The sequence below is a fragment of the Chenopodium album genome, chromosome 20 (assembly GCF_948465745.1).
Source record: "Chenopodium album chromosome 20, dcCheAlbu1.1, whole genome shotgun sequence".
NCBI classification, from domain to species: domain Eukaryota; kingdom Viridiplantae; phylum Streptophyta; class Magnoliopsida; order Caryophyllales; family Amaranthaceae; genus Chenopodium; species Chenopodium album.
Genome location: NC_137853.1, coordinates 18914883 through 18938201, shown reverse-complemented (window position 1 = coordinate 18938201; position 23319 = coordinate 18914883). Strand labels below are relative to the sequence as shown.

The 23319-nt window shown below is 35.8% G+C and overlaps 1 protein-coding gene across 1 annotated transcript; it reads right to left on the bottom strand.

Moving 5' to 3' along the window:
- Positions 1-3780: 3780 nt before the first annotated feature.
- Positions 3781-20008, bottom strand: LOC145597336 (protein DEFECTIVE IN EXINE FORMATION 1-like). The gene is made up of 13 exons (XM_081653488.1): positions 19793-20008; positions 19587-19697; positions 18359-18441; positions 18031-18148; positions 17776-17936; positions 16406-17055; positions 16263-16333; positions 13621-13877; positions 10786-10967; positions 5043-5326; positions 4820-4937; positions 4494-4676; positions 3781-4386 (listed from the first exon to the last, which is right to left on the bottom strand). Exons 1-13 carry the CDS (start codon positions 19936-19938, stop codon positions 4069-4071), a joined length of 2682 nt encoding a protein of 893 aa, XP_081509614.1. The 5' UTR covers positions 19939-20008; the 3' UTR covers positions 3781-4068.
- Between the last annotated feature and the right edge of the window lie 3311 nt (positions 20009-23319).

Genomic DNA, 23319 nt, shown 5'->3' with positions numbered 1-23319 from the left:
TAGGTTAATTTTTGTGTGTTTTAAGCCTCGGATTAAGCCTCTATTTATAGGGATTGGGTACGATTAGGGTTTAAAGCACTAGCAGTTGCGCTGGGTGTCGCACGCAATTGAATTAGTTGCGCGCGCCAGCCCAGCACAACTCATTGAGATACGCGCGACATTTTCTGCGGTAGTGTTAAATTTAACCTAGACGCTTCTAAATCCGTCATTATTGGGTTTTAAGCACGGACTTATGCCTAATTATGATCGGGTTTAGTTAATTGGACTTAATTTATTTTTGTTTTTGGGCTAGGCTAATCTTTTTGTCTCTTTGTGGTTTAACCAGTCATCCATAAGCATTCTTTACTTCGATCCAATACGAAGATGATTTTATTTATCGTCATAGCATTTCCTGTTGGGACAGGAGGACAAAAGTAGATGTCTACTGCTTGGCTAGGTGTATTTGAATCTCGTGAATGAGGAATGATGACCAAATCAAGAAAAATCATAGAGATGTGTTAAATGTGTTTAGGCTGGGCTTAGAAAAAGAATAGAGAGAAAAATAAAGAATAAGTTTTAGCTTAGAGAAGGAGAAAAGATGATGATTGTTGGTGATCAAGCTTGTTGATAACTTTGAAAACAGAGAAGAAAGTCCTTATTTATAGAGAAAAACGACCGAAACCGATCAGAAAAGAGTCATAATTCGAATTGGGATAAAAACTACTTTTATCGCGTGGCGATAGGAATTGCGGCGCAGTAAAACAGTTTTGTGCGGATTTTGTTTTAATCATAACTTTTGATCCAGAAGTAAAAATAAGGCATGTAATATGTCGTTAGAAAGCTCTTGAAGTTTACTTTCCAACCCAATTGGAATCAGATTAAAATCTTTTGTAGAATAATATATGGCCGAAATAGTGGGCCGGTGTCAGTTTTGGATAGAGTTTCGTATTTCTTTCATATCTTTTTCGTTATAGCTCGGAATTAATATTATAATATATCATTGGAAAGATAATTCAAAAGATATCCATGTAGTGGTTTATAGGTACTACGCAGCGGAAATAAACATGAATCATATTCATAAAGCACCTAAACCAAGGATCATTGCATAACACATAAAGAACACATAATTGTACCTTTGAAGCGTGATTCCACATGCGATCAAGCAAGAACATGGGGAGATAAAGAACCTCAAGCGTGATTCCTCTACTTGGTCCACGGGCACAAGTTAAGACCTTCACTAATGCTACTTAGTTGCAATTGAACCCTTCAATTGACCTTCTACGGAGAGGAGAGACATACTAACCAAGAACCACCACGAACACCACACGCGCCACCTAGGGTGGCCGGCCGTACGGACGAGGGGAGGAGAAGGAAAGCCGTGAGTTAGAGAGAGGATTAGGGTTTTGGGGTTGGTTGCCTTGATGTCAAAATTCACAGTGTGTGAATTATAACTGCTTACACCAAACCCTAGGCATGATCTTATTTATAGATCTCATCTCTAAATAAGAGCCCATGTCAAAAGCCCAAAACCTAATTCCAATCCAACTATGCTAGCCCAATCCAATTCATGATTAGTTAACTGCTCATGAGGCCCATTAATGGGCCTCTTACTTGCTTAACCCAATACCCTTGTGTGTGACCAATATAAGATCCATTCTAAAGGGCTTTGGACTATTTGACTAGTCCAAAGATCATCTCTCATAGTCTAGCAACAGAGGATGACGCCCCAATAGAATGAACTTATTATTTTCATAATAGTGATCCTTGATATATCTAGTAATTGCACTTATCGAAGACATAACTCCTTCAATCCAACCATATAATATTTATATAAAAATTATGACGCACGAAAATAATATCTAAACATATTTCATTTCGAACGCAACAAGGACTCTCAAAAAGAGAAGTTTTATTTAATTTCGAACTCTTTAATCTTATCTTTTCAACATATATAATGAAGATCTTTTAAAACTTATAGAAGCTTCTAATTAATCCTAATTAGTTTAGGAATGAGATTAAAGCCTTTGGACCCTCCACATGATCATCGGGTCGTACATAAAATCTGCTTTAAGCCCATTTTAGTATTTTGGCCATAAATTACTCGTTATAACTCGAAATTGAGCTTATAATATATCGTTGGAAAGCTCTTTTTCAAGCCCTATCCAAGTACACAATTATCGGACCCATATCATGAACCAAACTAAATTGGACTGGACATTTTCCATTAAAAAGGTTGCGAAACGAAAGATTTTCGAAATGTAAACAGAACTAATTTTATTAAAAATATTTTAAAAAACAGAGGGATTCACGAGACTCTTCCACATTTCACCTTGTTCGATAATAACGTGAAAGATATTTATTACTGGGTTTGGTTTTTGGGGAGAAACAATCAGGTGTCTATAATTGGATGATCAATAATACCACATAACATATGATGGTACTATATATGCATATAGTGGTACTATATATGCATTCAGTTGTACTAAATTTATGCATAAATAGTTTCACTGAAAATTCAATGGTACCATATAAGTTTTCAGTGGAACAATCAGTATGTGGTACCCTATCACGTGAGACAATCTGACCAAAGAAAATAGATGGGTCCACCTACAAACCTCTATTCCTATCTCTCTCCTCTTTTCTCTTTCTACCATGTGTTGTTAGAATATTTTAATCATTGTTATGTGTTTAAAAATGCATAACATTCCTCCATTTCTACTTCTTCAAGATTTCGACCAATATGGCCTTTGTGTGCTTTTCAATAGCAAATCTTCTAGTGTCACGTACCAAGCTCTTATTAGCAAAAAATGGTTGAGCTATAAGACACAAGTGACCTTTTCCTAAAATCACATAGGTAGGGTAACTTCTGCCCTAAATACAATGTTTAGAGTTATGTACGTCAAAAGTTGACTTGACCCCGAAAAATCGACCCGAACCCGATTATTAATAGGCCCGTTTGAACCCGGAAAATTGGTAATCCAAACCCGATATGACATGACCTGAAACTAACCCTAGACCCAAGTGGACCGGAGTATTTGAGTGGACCCGGGTCATTCTCGGGTTTAAGTTGGGTTTGGTTCAAGTTAATAATTGGTGAGTTACAATCAGGTCGGGTCATTTCCAAGTTGGGTCATGTTCTGATTCGGGTGTCAAATATTGGGCTAATATATTCTAACATGTTTAGGTCCAATTCTCAAATACTCGGGTCCAGTTCTCTAATTGTTAGAATATATTAGCCCAATATTTGAGAACCGGACCCGAACATGACCTGACCTGATTGTAACTCATCAATTATTGACTTGAACCAAACCCAACTTAAACCCGAGAATGACCCGACTTGGAATGACTCGATCTGATTATAACCTGCAAATTTTTTAATTGAACCGAAACCAACTCGAATTCAAGTATGACCTAATCTTATTTTAACCCACAAATTATTGACTTGAACCAAACCTGACTCGAACCTAAAAATGACTCTAACTCATAATAACTCGTGAAATCCCGAATTAAACCCGACCTATTATTCACCCGACCCGAATATAACCCGACCTGTTATTGACTCGACCTAAACCCGACCCAAACCCGATAAGATGTATAACCCAACGTGATCCAACTCATGCATAACTCAACCCGAACTCGACTCACATAGGTTACGACCTAAACCCAAATTGACCCAACCCAGATTTACCCAACCCACACTTACACGACTCAAACCTGACCCGTTTAACCGAATTGACAATTCTAGTCAAAACCCTTACTTATTTTCAAAAAAAGTTCTATTTTAAAATGACTAATATAAAGTTGGAAAGAGGGAAAGTTAACTTGTGGTATATAGAATAATACTTCATATGTTTCCAAACTGAAGTACTTGTTTTGCCGTTACTAAATTTTTCGTCCCTAAATTTGAAGTTGAGTCTTTAAAACTTATCAGAATACAGATGTATCACTTTAATTCCAAAGCTAGTATACCCAAAAACCTACTTCAATGACAAACTCTGCCAGGAAATGACCAACAGTTGTCGAACCGCAGTTTATGTATAGGCTTTCAAATTTGATGTATAATTTGTCGCAACAGCTTTAATGCCGCTCTTACAAGTCAGTATTCCTTGAAAATGAGGGCAATGGCACTGCTTCTTGTGGTCGAAGGATCACGAGAACAACAAACATTCCAAGCATAGGGAGAATCACAAGCCACTTCAATAGTTTGTAGTAATACATGTGAAATGTAAGCGAGAATTCATCCGAGAAATAGAGACCATGGGAGTCCACCATTTCAATTATTACTGTACCGGTTGTCCTTACACTTACTGTTGGCAACTTCATACGATATTTTCCTGGCTTATCATACATCTGATTTTGTTTTATGCTCCTCTCTCCTTGAAAATTACCAGGAACAAGTAAGGTAACCTACATTAATAGAGCATCATCAGGTACAGGCCGTACAGAAAACATTTATACAGGATCAGGTATACCAAAAACATAAAAATACAAATAAAAATAAGAAGCAAACTTACAGTGACATTATATGGTGCTTGTGTACCAGATGGATGTCTATAGGCATCAACAATTTCAAACTCGACCCAAAAGTTCTTCCCTTCTTCATCGCGGAAATTCCTATGTGAAGGCAAGACATAAATCCCCTCCCGGTTGAATCGACTAGCAACATTGTTCCTTCCTTGATAAGCTGATCTCCATGACTATAAAAGCAAACTAAGTTAGAAAAAAATAAAAAAATAAAAAAAAAATTATGTCTAATTAAAAGCTAAAGGTACTAATTGTTAGAGCTCCAGCAATGTAAAATTCCCGGTAGCTTCAAATGTGTGTCTCAATATCTTCTCACCTTCAGCACATGATGCGGAGATGGAGTAGAGAAGCAAAATACATTTCCATTCATAGTTGTTACAATAAGATCAAGATCATCACCACCATCAACATTATCAGCCAAAACCATGCTGTACCTGTCATTGAACCAGTTGATGCCCTTGACGATTTAGAATATAATTATAATTATTAGATAGCAAAGATTTAGGAAACATGAAACAAGCAGTTGATATAAATCTTACGAAGTTTCGCCAATATCAACAACATCTGCACAAGATGTTGGTCCATCAATAAGATATAAATAGCCGTCAAATGAAGTTGTGACAATGGTGAGTCCCTTCTTTTTCTCTCCCCGTTTGCTCATATCAACAAGAAGAGCCTGATTCATAATTCTTCCATTCGTTCTATAAGGATATGGACGAACATGTTTCCCATCTTTGCCACTAAGTACATATATATTTCCAGATATAGTCGGAACCACAATATCTGTATGGCCATCCCCATCCACATCACCGATAACAGGACCCTGGTTTAGAAAAGTGTCAAAGACATGAGGTTTTGAATAACATATTCAAATTGATACCTTCAAGAACCTACAAAGCCTAACATAAACCAAGTTTGGTAATTGCACCATTCTGATGCAATTAAACTGATACTGGCCACAACATCTGGTTTTTTAACCTCTTACCACCAACCTTTAAATATTGCCACCACAAAAAGGAAAAGTTCAAGTCTATTGATAATTAGAAGCAAACAGGAAATGATATCTCATAGACAATTCAATTCATCATCTATACCTCATTCACCTCTGATAGTTAGCCACACCCTCACCCCACTCAACCCACTCAACCCACCCAAAACACAAAAAGAGGAAACAGTAGAACATATGCCATGCTACATTTTTTTTATTGCAACACGGATACTTTTGGCGTTTTTTCTTATAATGAAAGGACATATCATTATAATACTATAATAAAAGCATTAATCTTATTATAGAAACACATTGGTACCTTATTATAATAACATAAAGAACATAAAATAAAACATAATAAAAGCATATACACTATTATTTACTAAGTTGCATGTAGATATTCATACAATTAGGTAATTAGTTTAAGAGGAATAGTCTTCACAATTTGCTTTAATAATACATACTCCCTCCGTCCCTCAAAGAACAACCCATTTGGGTTAAATACGCGGGTATTAAGAGTTAATTAAAAAGAAGTAAAAGTATATTGGAAAGATAAATTTACATTGGGTTTGTAAAAAAAATAGAGAGAGAAAGAAATAAAATAACATGGAAAATCAAATTTTTATATGGGGAAGCTAATTTTGCACAAATATTGTTGCAAATTGGTGGGTATTTTAATGCAAATGGGTCATTCTTTATGGGACTAAAATTAGGCCAAATGAGTCGTTCTTTCAGGGACGGAGGTAATAGTATTTTTATCAATTTTAAACAAAGTAATGAATAAAAAACAATAGTAAACTTCATCCATTCATTATTGAGTTTTTGCTATGACTCATATTGAGTTGTATTTATATTAAGATGTAAAACAAACATTATCATGTAAGATGTTGCTACATTAATTTTAATGTACTTCCTTTTTTTTCAATCACAACATTAGATATTATACACTAGAACTAAAGTTACTTTGATCGTCTTTTGGGATTTATACATTGGGATACGCAATTAAAACATAGTCATGTAGGATCTTGTTGGATTCGTCTCGATAAATAATTTAAAAATATAAACTTTTTATAATTTTTACTAAGGTATAAACTAAAGATATTCCATGTAAAAACTGTGCATTGACATGTGTGAAAAACTGAAAACCCTAACATTGCAATTTAAAAAGCAGAGGAAGTATAATCTAATGATAGTAAAGTTTGTGTAAAAAGAAAATTGATGATAAAGTTAATATAATATTTATTACTCTATAAAATTTGAACCCACGTTAATTTTATTAATCCATGAAAACAGATATATTGATTGAAATGTGTAACCATATTTATTTTCTAACCCTTACAATTTCCTTATCCCATAGTTATGTATCACCATTAATTGCAAATCAATATGTCTACTCTTAGAATTCACTTTTCTTAATTCCTATGAAAATTTCAAAACAAGCACTAGGCAAAGGGAAAAATATATAATTACCAAGTGTGGTCTTTCATTGAGTCGATAATAGCCCTAATGTCATGAGTCATAGTTAAGTGGCAAATCTACATCCCTTGTTTTATGTGGTCCGTGCATTATGGCATTCTACATCTTGTACTCACTCCATCCCCAAATATAAGTCTCATTAAAATTTTGCATAAAAATAAAAAATTGCTAAGGATCTAGGGTACATGTCTTACATCTAAAAAGCACATGTTCTAAAGATGTAAGGTACATATCATAAAGAGATACGTACAAATCCATCATATTTGAAAATAATTAGTATCTTTTTTGTTCCTTTGAATTTTAACACAATTAAAGGTACGTGTTATTATTTTATAAGGTACATGAACAAAACCTAGACCTAACAATTCTCACCAGACCCGTTGACCCGAACCATGACCCAAAAACATTGACCCGAAAATGACCCGAAACCCGAAATTGACCCGATACCCAAACTGACCCAACCCAAAGTTAACCCGACCCGAAATTGACCCAAAGTGTTTGACCTGAATAGACTCGATACCTGAAATTGACCCGAACAGACCCGATATTGACCCGAATAGACCCAATACCAGAAATGTCCCGAAGTAAAATTACCTTATAATTGAACAACAAATGTCTTGTGCCAAAATTAACTAAAATTGTTCATTTTCAACCGTAGCTAAGCTCATAAACTGAAATATACTCCATAAAATTATTGATTTAAGCTTGATCCACAAATGAAACAACCCGAACATGACCCGACCAGATTTGACCTGACCCGAATATGACCCGAACATACTTGACCCAAAATTATACCCGACCAGAAAATTGACCCGACTCGGACTCGACCCGATATCTGAACCGAAGTTAACCCGAAACCCGAATCGACCCGACCCTGACCCATACCCTATGTTACTCCGACTCTTCATTTCACCTCACGTACCGGTGTCGAACCCTCGGCACTCGGACATGGGTATGACACCCGGACACTTCACTTTTAGTTCAAAATTATGGAATATTTTCACAAAACAACCGAGTCGGACGCTTGGACACGTACTCATGTTGGACATGGGTACCCGATTCCAAGTTACATAGCCGATACCCCGACCCGAATGTTAGCTAACCCGAAATGACCCGACCCAGACACGACTTGAATGACCCATTTGCCAGGTCTACCAAAACCTAAAAGGTTAATGTCATTAAATTATAAGGTACATCAAGAAAAATATAAAATCTACAAAATTGGAATTATGTTGTTCTTTTCTTTTTTTTTAAAAAAATTTTTAAAGTACTAGTTAAAGTCTATAAGGTACATGAAAGTATAAAAGGTAAGTATCATTGAGCTACAAGATACATTACTTTAAAAAAATGAGGAAAAAAATAATAATACATTTTTCAAAAAGGAACGGAAATTTTTACATTTGCTACCACTAAAATGACCCTCTTTCACATTTGCTACCTCTTTAAAATTTACTTTATTTTACTACCACTCAAATCCCACATTGTTAAATATTGTGCAAGGGGTCAGCCTAGGCCTTTGATCACATATGCTAGAAGGAAGCCCAAGAAGAATTCCCCATGCTGAGTTGGAAAATTCTGTTATCAGTTTGTTATGGGGTTTAGGGTAATGTGGTAATTTTGGGAAATAAGTTTGTTATTCCTCTTAGCTGTAGAAGATGCTAGCAACTGATTATATATAGGAGTTTTGTAATAGAAGAAATTATGCTGAATATTGATTAAGATTGAGTTTATCGGAGAGATTCCTTCCTCTCAAAAGAAGGAGAGTTGTATTGCATAATTACACTGATCATCAATACATCATATCAATTAGCTACTTACATTTTTTGTGCTTGTGTGTGTGTGTGCTCTGTTTTCTGATCTGAGTCCTAGCATATTGCTACCTGTTGCCTTATGCCATTATTGTTTCCGTTAGTGGAGCCCAACCACCATCCAGCCACCCTCACTGCCACCGTACAGCCACTCCAACCTCCTCAACCACCCTCACTGCTAGCCCCTCTCCCCGTTCCGGCGCCTAAACGATACCCCGGCGTTGTCGATCCCACCCCCCTCCCTTTCCCACTCACACTGCGTCACCAGTGACATCATCGCCACTGGCGACATCAATCGCCACTGCTAGCAACTCTTCGCTGCCCTTATCTCTCCTCTTCATTGTCCCTGTTGGCTATGGTGGTCGAATTTGGCGGTCGATTCGTTAAAACCACCCTTATCTCTCCTCTTCACCGCCCTTATCTCTCCTCTTCACTGCCCATTCGTTAAAACCATCCTAAACGAGTTTTAGGGTTTTGTTTTCACCCGTTTAGGGTGGTTTCGGGGCAGCGTGGGTGGGGGAAATGGAGGAGGTGGGGGAAGGTTGAATTTGGTTTTGGTGGTGCGATGGTGGAGCGGCTGATATGTGGAGGTCGATTTGGGCGGTTGGTGATTGATTGGGCGGCGCTGCTGATTGGTGGCTGCTGCTACGGTTGGTGGGCGGTGCGGCTGTTCGAAGTGAACCGCTGCTGCTGTTAATGTTGTGTTGGTTGGGTGCTGCTGTTGGAGTTGTTGGTGTTTGCGTGAGTATAGAGGGAGGTGTGAGGTGGTTGTGAACAGGGGAGGTGAGGGTGACGCCGCTGAAATTGTGTGGTGATGGTGGTTGGTGTGAGATGCGGTGCGGCTGCTGGGTGGCTGACGGGGAGGGGGAGGTGGCTGGGAAATAATTTTTTTTTTAAAAGCTTTTTTCTTTTTTTTTTAATAAATTAAATTATTATTTAATGAAATAATGGGCCCCACTTAACGGACCCCTAACGGATTCTGTTAAGTAGTAGCAGGGCCGTCTTTAGACATGTCTTTTCTCACACACGTAACAGGGCCCCCCAAAATCAGGGCCCCATAATTTAAAAAAATAAAAATTATAACCTTACAAGTTCACCTTCTTCCTCGTAAAAGACCATCATTTTCAAACTAAAACCTAAAAATTCATCTTTGATTATGAAGATATATTTGTGGATTTTGCTTCAAAAAATATTAAAAGGATGACACTTTTTAAATAAAAAGTTTTTGTTGGTTGTTTTATTGAATTGCTATTAAACTTATTACTGTGAATATTTAAGCTCTATAATAATTTGTAATACAGTACTCGAAAAAAAGCCATTTTATAATAATAATATTTTTAACCTTTTAAAATAGTCCTCTAAAATTGAAGAGCCCAATTTTAAAAGTTAGAACAGGGCCACCAAATTGTCGGAGACGGCCCTGAGTGGTAGCGATATTTAACAATGTGGGATTTGGGTGGTAGTAAAATAAAATAAAATTTTAAACAGGTAGCAAATGTGAAAGAGGGTCATTTTAGTGGTAGCAAATGTCAAAATTTCCAAAAGGAACGTTTAAAAAAAAATTAGGTCAAATAATAAAAAAAAAGTAGTACATAATTTTTCTTATTTATTAAATTATTAAGTACTAGTAAAAAATTAAGGTACTACAAAACATAAAAGGTACGTATCTTTGAGCTACAAGATACATAACATTAGAAATATAGCAAAAGTAATAAAATAAAATAAAATTAATATTTTTTAACATAATTAAAAATTTGATGTACTATTTTATCTTTAAGACATGTGTATACAGTTAAAATGAGACTATTATGAAGGGAAGAGATTTTTGGATAAAATAAAATTTTTATTAAGGACAGAGGGAGTATATCCAATCAAAGATTAAATCTAAAATGTTTCTTTAATAATTGGAGAACCTAAAAATGATACTACATACCACATATTTTGGCTTTTTGAAGTCTCTCACTCGTCATTAACCGACCATTTGCCAATTGGAGTTAAATTGAGGCCTACCTGAGGAATTAGACTTTTGACATGTGTTTCCCATATTTCCTTTCCTTGAGCATTCCAAGCAGCAACATTTCCATGTACATCAGAAGTCACTAATTCGATTTTTCCATCATCATTAATATCTCCTGCCACCACAGCTCCTTGAATTTCGGCCATTTCAAGAGGGAAATTGTCTCTTACCTTACCTGGATAGAATAGCAGAAAAAATAAAAATTTTGTGTACTGAGATATATGGAATTCAAAATTCTGTGATTAAACTTACAAGGGCAGGTGAAATTCTTAAATCACCTAAATAGAGTGTATCTAGTTTGGTTCATTAGACAAAATTAATTTGTTCCATCTGTTAGACTAATAAACATCAAGGATTCATAAATTATTCCCACTAATAATTTGTTCATTAAACTAATTTGTTCAATCTGTTTGACCTTCATAAACATAACACATACCAACTAATTAACAAATAAGGCGTGAAAAGCTCAATATCAATGGCGCTGATTCCAGGGATATTGTATTTGCTTGAAATTTTATATAGTAGAATAAAATTCAAATTTTGATGAGTTGTCATATTTTTTCCATTTCTTTGTGGTACTTTTGACATCAATTTTCAACAATTTATCCCTCTATCTCTTCAATTATTCCCAACTACTTTTTCTTTCTATCTCTCACTAACCCCACACGCACATATGTACTTCTAATCAGTAGTTTTAAGGAATCAACAACTTTCTTAATTGGCGTATAAAAATCCAAAGAGGCATTGTATTATGAGACGGATGGAGTAGTAGTTTAGCATATTAGCTACTTCAATTCTTGTTGTAATTCCAAGGTTCGATTAGGACTCTAGTTATAGTATACAACTACTTTCATTCTCTGCTTTTTTTATTTCGTGTTCTTCTTTCATTCTCTTTCTTCGATCTATGCTTCTCTTCAATGTTACTCGGACTCGTCTTTAAGTGTCGTGTCCGACAAGGTGTGTCCGACACCTCAATCCTAAATTTTGGTCGACACTAGACACGGGAGTGTCTCAACTAATATTTAGGATACGGTTACTGTATAAGACACTTAAAAATAAAAAATAGATAAAAGTCATAAAACAGAAAATTTTACATCATTATTTACGATTTTTAATTAATTTTTATTTGGGTTTTAAATTTAATTATTATAATTTATTATGACCTTTTATCCAAATACAGTACCTAGTACCTACTTCTTATTACTACAAAGCTTATTTGTATTTTATTACAACAATTCAAAAGGACATCTGTTGTTGTAGCCCGTGACTAGTGGCCCACTACTGTCCCACCAACTTTATAAAATAAAATTAATAAACCTTCTAAACCCATTACATAAATTCTACATGTGCTACTCTTTACAGCTGTCAAACAATGTACTTTCTCTCTCTTCTTTTAGTTCAGATCTAAGAACTCATCGGTTTTAATGGCGTTTCCTCTTTTTTTTTCCCCTTTTTCCCTTACTTTTTGTCTATGAATTTTGGTAAATTTTTGAATTAAACCCTAAAATTCTTAATTACAAATCTTGATTATCCGAAGTCAGACACTTTTTCGATCCCCGACACTTTCCCGGAGCTATGTCAAGGGTCGTGTCGCGCGTCGTGTCGTGTCGACACGCGACACAGTAATGCAACTTCTCTTCTCCTTCTTCTGAAGACTTGAAAGCCCACTTCCCCTTCCGATTTTAGTAATCACCAGTGTTTGAAAGGCGATAGGGCGTAAGAGCTTTTTTTGGGCTGGCGAGGCATTTTCAATTAGGCGCATCCGAGGCGCACCAAAAGCGCGCGAGGCGCACAAGAGGCGCTTTTGAAGCAATTTTCTGCCAATTTTTGAAACTATAGTGCGCCTCCTTATCGCCTTAGTGCGCCTTGAGCTTTTTTTTACATTGGTAATCATGTATTCACGTGACTACGGGCCTAAACTAAACTTATTAGAGCTGAGCTGAGCTAAACTAAATATTTTATAAGAGAAGGAAATTAGGAGCTCAGCTGAAGTGAACTTATAAGAGCTGAACTAAACTGAAAATAATCGTATGAGAACAGGCCCTACTTCCCCCCCCCCCCCCCCTTCCAACTTTTTTACAACATTTTTTTTTAATTAATTATTATACTTATGTATATATATAAGAGGTTATTTTCCTATATTTTCAATACCAAAATAGTTGCACAATAATTAAAATAAAAATATAAAAAAAAAAATGCGCCTCATATCCAAGAGGCGCGGCATCCGCCTTGCACCTAGGCTCTAGAAACCTTTTGCGCCTCTTAAAACAAAGCTCTTTCCTTTTCTCCAGTTTGCAAGGAGATTAAAGAGCATAGAAAAGTGGAGAGAGAAAAACTAAGTGGGCAAGAAGCTCAATTTAAGATTGAATTGCATAACTGAAATTAATCAAACTGACCAAATAACAAATCAAGTATGAAAATAAGAAGTTGCAAACTAATGTCTTAAAACAACCAAGTAGTTAATACAAAGCTTAAGTTCTAACAAACTAGCTAAACCAACAATAATTTTCTAATGATAATTAATTAATAAATCTCCTTACAATCAGATCTTTATTGTTTATATGCATTTAATAACTATAGATACATGGATATGCTATTGGATCTCAAAAAATAATTTATTGCACAAAAAAACCATTTCTTTGAAGAATTGCCATCTCATCAACTTAACCAAAATAAATCACAAGATTCCTACTATATCCTTCCAAAGGAGAGTGCTTAATTTAAGAATATGCAAATTTGATCAAAAATTCCATAACAAAAGAAATCAGATTACGCATATGTGGAAACACAAAAAACCATACAAAGGTAAAGTAAAACGAAGATCTTACCGTGATGGTCAAGCACATAGAATAATCCAAACGATGTTCCAATGAGGATGTCTAGATTCCCATCATTATCCAGATCGACCACAGTTGGTGAAGAATATATGTAAGCACGGAATTTTGTTGAATCTGTGCTCAGATCCAGGTTTGCAGTCCACTTAACTTGTTTTGTGTCAAGGTTGAAGACAACGATGCCCCCAGCCACATATTTTCCAATATCGATACCACCCAAATCTTTTACATTATCCGGTTTGTCATAATAACTGTCAACTTAGCCAGAGCAGAGAGCACTAATATAAGCAGCTGATATACATATCATGTGAATAAACAAAGAAACTCATATGTACAGACAAGTTACTGGAACTTGCTTATCCTGAAAAACTTCCAGATGCATGAGAACATTTAAATTGATAAAAATGCAAATGACTAAAATAGTGCATCAGCCATTGCATTGAAACAGAAACTGATAAAGTTGGTTTTACAGATATAAACCATATATCATCCTTTGAAATATTCTTGTACCCTATAAATGCTACTTAAAACCTGAAACAAACTCTTTAACAGAAGCTAAAGCAGAGCCAAATTTAAACATCGAAACAAAAATAAAAATAAAAAATAAAAATAAAAAATAAAGGGAAAAATTCAAATCCCGCCTTTTGCATGTCTTGTCAAAATGGACCGAACTTTCATAAATCGGGGAATAATCCCAACTGTTAGGGCTATCTTCTTAAAAGGTCCGTAGCTTGATTGTAACCAATATAGCAGGGAACATGACACATTTTTCATTCTAATTGGTCTAGCTTCTTATTTAATTTTAATTTTAATTAAAATAACATCCCGCCCTTCCCACCTCCTCCTCCTCTCCCCCTCCCACCTCGTCCTTTCGCAAGTCTTCTCGAAATGGTCCGAACTTTAAATAATTGGGGAATAATCCCAGCTGTTAGGGCTATCTTCTTAAAAAGTCCTTAACTTGATTGTAACCAATATAATTGGTCTAGCTTTTTCTTTTTATTTTGATTTTAATTAAAATAACATCCCGTCCCTCACCAACCTTAAAACCACCAACCTCACCAACCTTAAAACCACCATCCATCCTCTCTACCCTTATCGAAACCATTACCGAACCTCACCAACCTCGGCGAAACTACCATCCACTTTCTTTACTCTCTCCCAAACCACCACCTAGCCTTTCACTGACTTAAGCCATCAAACACATTCTCCACTCCCACCGAACCCACCAAAACTAACATGGAATTCGAAACTACCACCACATTCAAATTTAGCCACAAGGATGTCCAATTTTGGAATGTGTTGGGGTGGTTGAGTGAAGGTTAAGGTGAGGTTTTGTGGTTGGTGGTGTTCCGTGATGGTTGGGGTTGGAGTTCAGGTTGCTAATGGTGGGCAGGGGACAATGTTTTTGTTAAAATATTAGGGTGAGGTTTCGTGGCTGGTTGTGCTCATGTGTAATGACTCAAGAGGGCCACCTTTCATCCACAAATCCACACCTACAACAAGCACAAGGCAAAGCACAACGCACTATAAAAACATATGACAACACCCTATAGCTGTAGGAGTTGCCCGCTGTTATTTTGGCCCGTGAAATGAAGACAAGTAGTAGTAGTTGTTGTAAAGTTGTAACCAAATTTAATGTATTCTAATTAAATGGGAGTCTTGGAAAATGCAACAAGAATATTGGATGAATAAAAAATTGAAAACATTGATTTAAATAGATACAAAATTAATCATGCACACATATTTCTAAGGAATAGATGATATGTATTTATAAAAGGAAATGTAAAGTATAAAGGGCACACCCAAAATAGAATACATAAAAAAAAAGGAACAAAAGGAGTATCACACCCTTTTTTATATTTCTATGTATGGATGACAAAAATTGGATCCCTTGATTTGATGATGTTAAGACCACTTTACTAGGATAGCAAGATAATGTCAGCCTTAAGGGATTGGTATCCCTAGCATTTTATTATTTGGTAGTGTCACAAGAATAGGAGTATCAATTAATTAGTAGATGTTACACAGTCACAGCCTTCACTAAAAAACTTACCTTTTTATTACATTTGGAATATAGAGTAAATTAACAAAAGGCATTGTTTATGTATGCCAAAACCAGAAGAGCTTGTCCTTGACTCTCAATCAAAAAGTTTATGTCCATCCATTTTTTCTTTACGACAGACATCCCAAGGGAAAATCTCTTTTTTTATTCGTTCAGTTTCACTAACAAAAGTTATCATGGGTTTTCTTAAAAACAAATTGTGAAGTGAGACAATTATGAGCTGTTACAGCTCACTAATGACAATACCAACAGCAAAAATTAAACAGAAGAAAGAGATTAACAAGAACTCATTTCCTGTCAAGGTTATGATTATTTATAAACTGCATTGTCTCCTATTCAAGTTTTCTTAGCCAATAAAGGGGCTTATACACACATGCCAACCTTTATATTGAGTTGACAACAATATGCAAATGGACAGAAACATACAAAAACCAGCCACTAACCACCAAACATAAGATTGAATTGATAGCAATATGCAGATGGACAGACACATACAACAACCAACCACCAACATTTCAACTGCTCACACATATATGTTAAAGCTATGGTAAAAAGTATTCTTTATAGTACTTACTCACGATCAAAGAAATATGACACAGCCACCACCATTTCTAATATCCCGTCATTATCAATATCAGCAATGACCTGAGGTAAATTAATTGTTAAGACGTCTGATTACGATAAATTACCTAAAAAAGATATAGTGATTGCACTTACTGGAGTAGAGAGAATATGAGAGTCAATATCGACATAGTCTTCCACGGTCTCATGTTGTGATTCAATCCAATCTTCATCCCCCCACATGTTCTCATCCACATAATCATCATAGTCATAGCTATATTCATCTGCCAGTTCATCACTACCTCGAAATAATTCAAAAGAGGAATCTGCTTCTGCTTCTAGGGCATCATCATTCTCCACTGTTGCAGTTTGAACATTTTCACTGCCGCCATCTGCTCCTTTAAAAGCAGTATCTTCCAGCAGTCGTCTCCTAGAGTTTTGCCTGTTCTCTGTCTTCATATTATCACCCAACTCATTAGGTGATGAAGAACTGATTGCTCCATTTTCCAAAAGTGCAGTACCATTTGACCCTGTATTTTCAGAAGAATCAGTCACTATGTTCAAAAGGTTTATTGTTTCTTGGCTCTCATTCAACTTGCCCTCATTCAAAGATGACATATTCAATACATCCAAACTTGATCCAGAATCAAGAGATATATTGATGGTCTTTGGAACATCAAGATCTGAATTTCCTTGATTATCATTTTTCCCATCTCTATGAGGCATAGATTCATTGATCATTACAGGACGCCCACCAGTTGATGAAATATCAGGTACATTAGATCCCATCTTAGTTGTGTTTAAATCTACAATTGTGACCATAGATGTGTCAATTTCAATGGTAATATAAGGGAAAAAAAGAAAGAAGAAAAACATCTATATCACCCCTTGTTTGAGGTACAGTAGTTAAATTCATAAATAAATATATAGATCTAATAGAACATTACTAATGTCCTTACATCCTGTCACCAAATTTCTGTACTGTAACCAGACAGTAAAAGACTCACCATATAGCACCACAAAGAAAATCATCATAATAGTGATAAGGAATCAGTCATAACAACATGTGCTACAGTGTTACTATACAAGTTGTGTGAAATTATCGACCATTTCGTGATAAAGTTTTATAGGAAAAGAAAAGTTCTGTATAACCATACATTAAACTTCATATCATATTGATGAAGAAAATTCTAGCATGAGACAAAAAATGCCACTCAATTTCCTGATGAAAATCACCTCAAAATGCGCTAAATGATCACAAAAAGTATATTACAACCCTTCTTACCATACAGCCATCTCAGACAATTATTACGCTATCAAGAATTTAAAAAATGACCAAAACAACAGTGGTTTATAGAGTAAAATATACAAGTATCCATAACACAAGCATCAGCAGAAAGTTTAGAATGGATGGTAAGTGAGAGGATTGGTGAGGTGAAAAAAAAAAAAAAAAAAAAAAAAAAAAAAAAAAAAAAAGAAAGAAAAGAGCATCAATAATATATCCTGGTGAAGTTACAGTAACTCACGCGACACTACGTTCGTTTCAGCAGCCTCCTGGATAAGTTGCTGATCATCAACATCAGGATGGGAGCGATCAACGGGATCTGGATCTAATCCCTCATACCAATTTTTAGGAACTCTTCTGCGAGGTACAATCAATTTATCCGACATCAGGTAGCCTGAAGCTCTGTAGAAAACAAGCCCAAATGAGATAAAAGAATGTTGCATCCTCAGATTTCCACCATAGAAAGATAACTCGTCAGAATGATGATACAACTCACCTGAAAAAGAGCACTTCACCATTGTATGTAGCTAAGGCTATTTCTCTAATCCCATCTTTATCAATATCATAAAGAAGAGGGCTGGCATGAACAGTTGACTGATGGTAAGCAGGCCACCCTGACAAGTTAATCCAAGTAAGTAGGGTGCGTGTCAGAGTAATCAGAAAATATATAAGGAACACATAATCAAAATAAATAAATAAAAGGAAGATAAATAATTAAATAAATAAATTAATATAGCTTTAAGACGTGTAGAACTATGAAAACATTATTGAAAACTGTACAGTTATAATATTGAAAAGAGGATTGCAATAAGTGAAACACAAACCTGGCATTTTATACCCATCAGATCCTTCTAACACTTCTAGGTAATGAACAAATGAAGGAACCACAATATCTAACTTCCCATCACTGCATAAGCAAATTAGAGATAATTAGTCGAATTTATTTGTTAAAGAAACCATCCTGACGAGAAAAGAGATCCATAAGTTCCAGTTGGGTCTCTAAATAGATTAGCCAAGTCATACTAATTAGAAACCACATCCCCCATGAGTGATTTAACAAACTTTGCCCTGCGTTTTTCTGTCAGTTATATATGTTTATTCCTCTAAAAGGTAATTGAACATTATCTATACTAAATTCAGATTTTCGCTGTCCTTGGACTCCATTCTAAGGCCTTCATCTTTCCACCTAAATTAGTATGTATTTAAAGTTTAAACTTACTAACATTAAACTACATTGAATTGACCTGACCTTATCAGGTATTAAACTTTATCAGAAATTCGAAATTATTAGTCTTGAACTGATAATACTTAAGTTGAATTCAGCGCTCAAAGCTGAATCAATAAATCCTAAACTGTTCTGAATCGATTTTCTGTAAGCTTAGATAACCTACTACACCTTAAACTTGTTTTATAATGTGAAAATATATATATATATATATATATATATATATATATATATATATATATATATATATATATAATAAATAAAAAAGGCCTCGTTTTCAACTTACGCCCCATTTGATTGGGTATAAAATGTTTTCATGGATATGATTTTTCCATGTTTTCCTATTTTCTTTGTTTGGTTTGTGAAGGGTTGGAAAACGATTTTCCCAATTTCTGGAAAACACATCTTTTATGGTGGAAAACATTTTCCTTTACATAACAAGGGAGACCACATTTTCCTCCCTTTTCCTTACCTTCTTTTTACTTTTCTCTTATATAAATCCACACTCACCTTTCTACTCCTATTTCTAATTTCTCTATAACTTTTACTGTAAGGAACCAAACAAAGTAAAACTAATTTGCAATTGTGGTTTTCCTTTTTTATTGAACATGTTTTACATCAAACCAAACGGGTCCTACCAACAAAATCTATTTTCGAGCATAATTCGTGAAAATACAAACTTTTTCTCGTTTGGTTGCATATGGGAAGTAAATTTAGGGTAAACCTAGCATTCTACCTCAAATTATAGATCCAAACTATTAGTGCAAAATACTAGAAAAAACAATTGCAGCTAACAATATAAAAAGAAAGCATAAGATATAATTAACCTGTTTATATCTGCAATCAATGGAGTCGCATATATGCTAGAACTCACTTCTGCTTGCCAGCGCATTTCCAAATTCCGGGGGCATTGCGTATTCAATAACTCATCTTCATCCCTAAAAATATAATATAAATAAAAATTAAATTCAACCATTTTCATAACACATTCAAGTGAATAAGCAGAAAATCAATTAACAATTCTTTAGCTTACAGGTTTGGGTAACCGGCTGAATCATCAGTGGCTTGTCTTTCCCTGAACTTGTTTTTTGATTCTAGCTGCGCAGTGACATTACTCGAATTGATTATAGCGAACAAAATCAAGAAATTCAGCGAGCAGAATATCGCTGAGAATTTCATCCGGTTTTTGTTCTACTCTCCCTCACTACTTTCTTGTGATCTCTTTGAATGTAGCTTTTGAGAGAACGAAAAAATTAATTAAGGAAAACTGGAAATTTTAAAGGTGTTCCCAAATACCTATATTTGTGTAATGCCTAAAAATAATTCCACGTCAGCCACTGTACTTCTCCAACCCTTCCCTACCTTATAATCCCTACCTTATAAAAAGTAGAAAGTTACTCTTATGAATAGTGTAATGTTAATTATACCCTTCAAAATGTGTATTTATATACATACCCTCAATAATATGTACAAACTATTTTTAATGAATAATGTTTAGACAACTATACCCTCTAAAATATTTATTTACTTTTACGTTTTCATTAATGTTAGTTATCTTGAACATTTATACCTCCTAAATATAGTTGTTTATATATTTTCTCTTATTGTTAATATAATTAAATTTGTGATTTAAATGCCAAACCAAAAAAAAACTTTCTAGATATGACTAGCTTTGACACGCGCATCATGGCTATTAGGAGTGATAGTAATACGTGATGTTCCTACTGTTTATCATGGTGGAGATACGAACAATGTAGACGAGTCGTGTGAAATTGCGGCTAAAAAGGTTGTGTATGATCTTATAAAAAGATATGACATATTTGTGGAAGATACAACAGCTTTACATAAACAGATGTATGAACGTTGTGGATGCTTGTATGGTTACAAGAAAGAGGAATTGGAGGCAGTTGAAAAAGGAAAATCAAAGGTTTATTTTCATGGAGATATTTCTACTAAAATTGGTCACAATCAAAGGAAAGTTGTTATGGATTTCCATGAAGTGTTGATGTTAGGGTTTGATGAGTCCGACTCACCGCGGAAGAAAATCCAAGCCAATATCACACTCTTAATAATTAAAACCACAGAGTATAATTAACTTAACGACAAGATTAGGATAGTAATTACACCTTTGACGCGTGCTTCGCCCGACCTTAAGGGGCTCTTACTTCGAAAGCGAGTCTCGAAAGTACGACGACCTCCAACGGAAGTCCACCCACAACTCGACCACCGATAGCGGTCCAATGCCTTGGAGTTAGCAAGGCCCGACCAAAAACTCGAGTAATAATTGTGTTCAAAGGTTTTCACAATGGTGATGCCTTTTTCAACACTTACTCAAGTGTCTTTCCCAATACCCTACCTTGGGTATTTATAAGGAAAGGCATGAGTGTGAAAAGCTCTCCCATCAATGTGGGACAATTTGATTTTCCCATTTTATTTTAAAGCTAAAATAAAATTAATAATCAAACTATTGATAAATCAACAAGTGTCAAGCTCGCATGAGGGAGCAGGTGAGGACCATTTGGAGAAGGGGGGGTGGACCAAACTTGCTCCCCACTCCCTCTCCAAAACCGCCCAACACTACACCAATCCCCCAATGAGCTCGCGCCACGTGGCACCCCACAATTGGGCACCAAGGCACCCAAGGTGGGCTACCATGCGCTACGGCCCAACAGGCCACACACCATACGTGCGGGCTGCTTGGCCGAGGCTTGCTGCCAGCACGCCGCGCACCTTGTGCAGGCTGCTAGCTGCTGCCTGCTAGCCAAGCCCCGCACTTGGTGGGGCCTGCTGATAAGTGACTTTTATGTCACTTTTAGGGTATCTATCGAGTCGTTTCTCGGCTTATTTTTCCAATAATTTAACCCTTTTTGTCCTTTATTTCTATTATTTTATTACTCTCGTATTTTATTTTCGTATTTTATTTTATTTTAGTTGCTTGCGTAGTTTTAATTATTTTTTTTAGTTTAGTTTTATGTCCCTTGTTTTCTATTTTTATTTCTACTTTATTTATTTTATTTTATTTGTCTTGGTTTTATTTTATTTCGTCCTTTATTTATTTTCATTTTTATTTATTTCTATTTTATTTATTTTATTTTTTGTCCCAATCCTCTCCTCGGTTTTCTTGGTTTGTGTAGGATTGTGTTCGAGGTCCGGGTCCGAGGTTCGAGGCAAATGCACAATGTCCCTGTTCAACCCCTGCTGCCCCTTATCCATCACCACACCCTACCTTATCCTCCACAACAAACACACCACACAACCAACACCACCGCAACCAATCCCCTGCTCCCCTACTTCCATCTCCACCTCACACTCACCTCAACCCAAACCACCAGCCACAACAACAACAAAACCAACAGCAGCCAACTCCCCTGCTTCCACTCGCAACAACAACCACCAGCCGCCACCAATCTCAACCTCCACAGCCGCCAAAACCACCAGCAACAACCTTCAAATCAGAGTAGCCCGCACCCACTCGCAACACCAACAACAATCAACAGTGTACTTCGCACACCTCCAACCAAACCCACGCAAGCACCACCCACGAAGCTCCCAGCCGCCACACACAGCAACAACACTGCTCCCAACCACCAATCAGAGAAGCCGTTTCAATCGAACCCCCAAATTCGCCAATTGCAGCAACCCAGATAACCGCGGGCGCGACCTCTTCCTCCGCGGGCGCGGGGCTCTGTTTTCCAGCCTTGCCCCAATTTCGGTAGATGTCGTGGAGATGCCAAGCCGAGGCCGCTCCAATTTTACGGGGTTATTTGTACGGAATTAATGAGCTTTAACGGTTGTGATCGTTTCAGCTAATCTAACGGCCACGATTTAATTATGCTTGATGATGATAATGCTGATGATTGCGATGAACGGTGATGATGCGTGAATGGTGAAGATCAAAGAACTGAGAAGCTTGAAAGGGAGTGGGATATTGGTGAGGAGTTCGTGGATCTGGTGCCTGGTGGGAATATGGGGGTTTTTGGGTTTTATTTTCCTTTTTATTTTTAGTTTTAATTATTTTATTTATTTTTATTTTCTTTTTGGTATTATTTTAGCTTGTATTATAAATACCCCTTTGGGGTTATTTTCTCTTAACTTACAACTTTGAATCAACATTTAATTCTACCCTAGATTAGATTAGAGTAGTTTAGTTCTTTTATTTTTCTCTCTCTTAGGGTTAGATTAGGAGTTTCTCTCTCTAGTTTAGGAGTAGTTTAGAGAGAGAAAGCTTGGATTTTTCATGGAGTTTTGAGAGGTTGAAGAAGCATTTTTGGTGGATTTTTCTTCTCATTTATTCAATGAGTCTTCCTAACTTTCTCTCACCTTTATTGCTTTCATTTATTATTGTTTTTGCTTATTTATTTGTTTATTTGAGTAGATTAATTAGTTTAGTTGTTGATTCTTGCTTTTATTATTATTTTACCTTGTCTTCCATGTTTTGTTCATTATGTTAGCTTAGGTTTTGTTCTAGGGAAATGGATGAAGATTATGTTAATTAATTTAATGATTGATTGTGATTAGTATGGAATTGTTTCTTGATTATTGTGTATGGATGATGCTTTT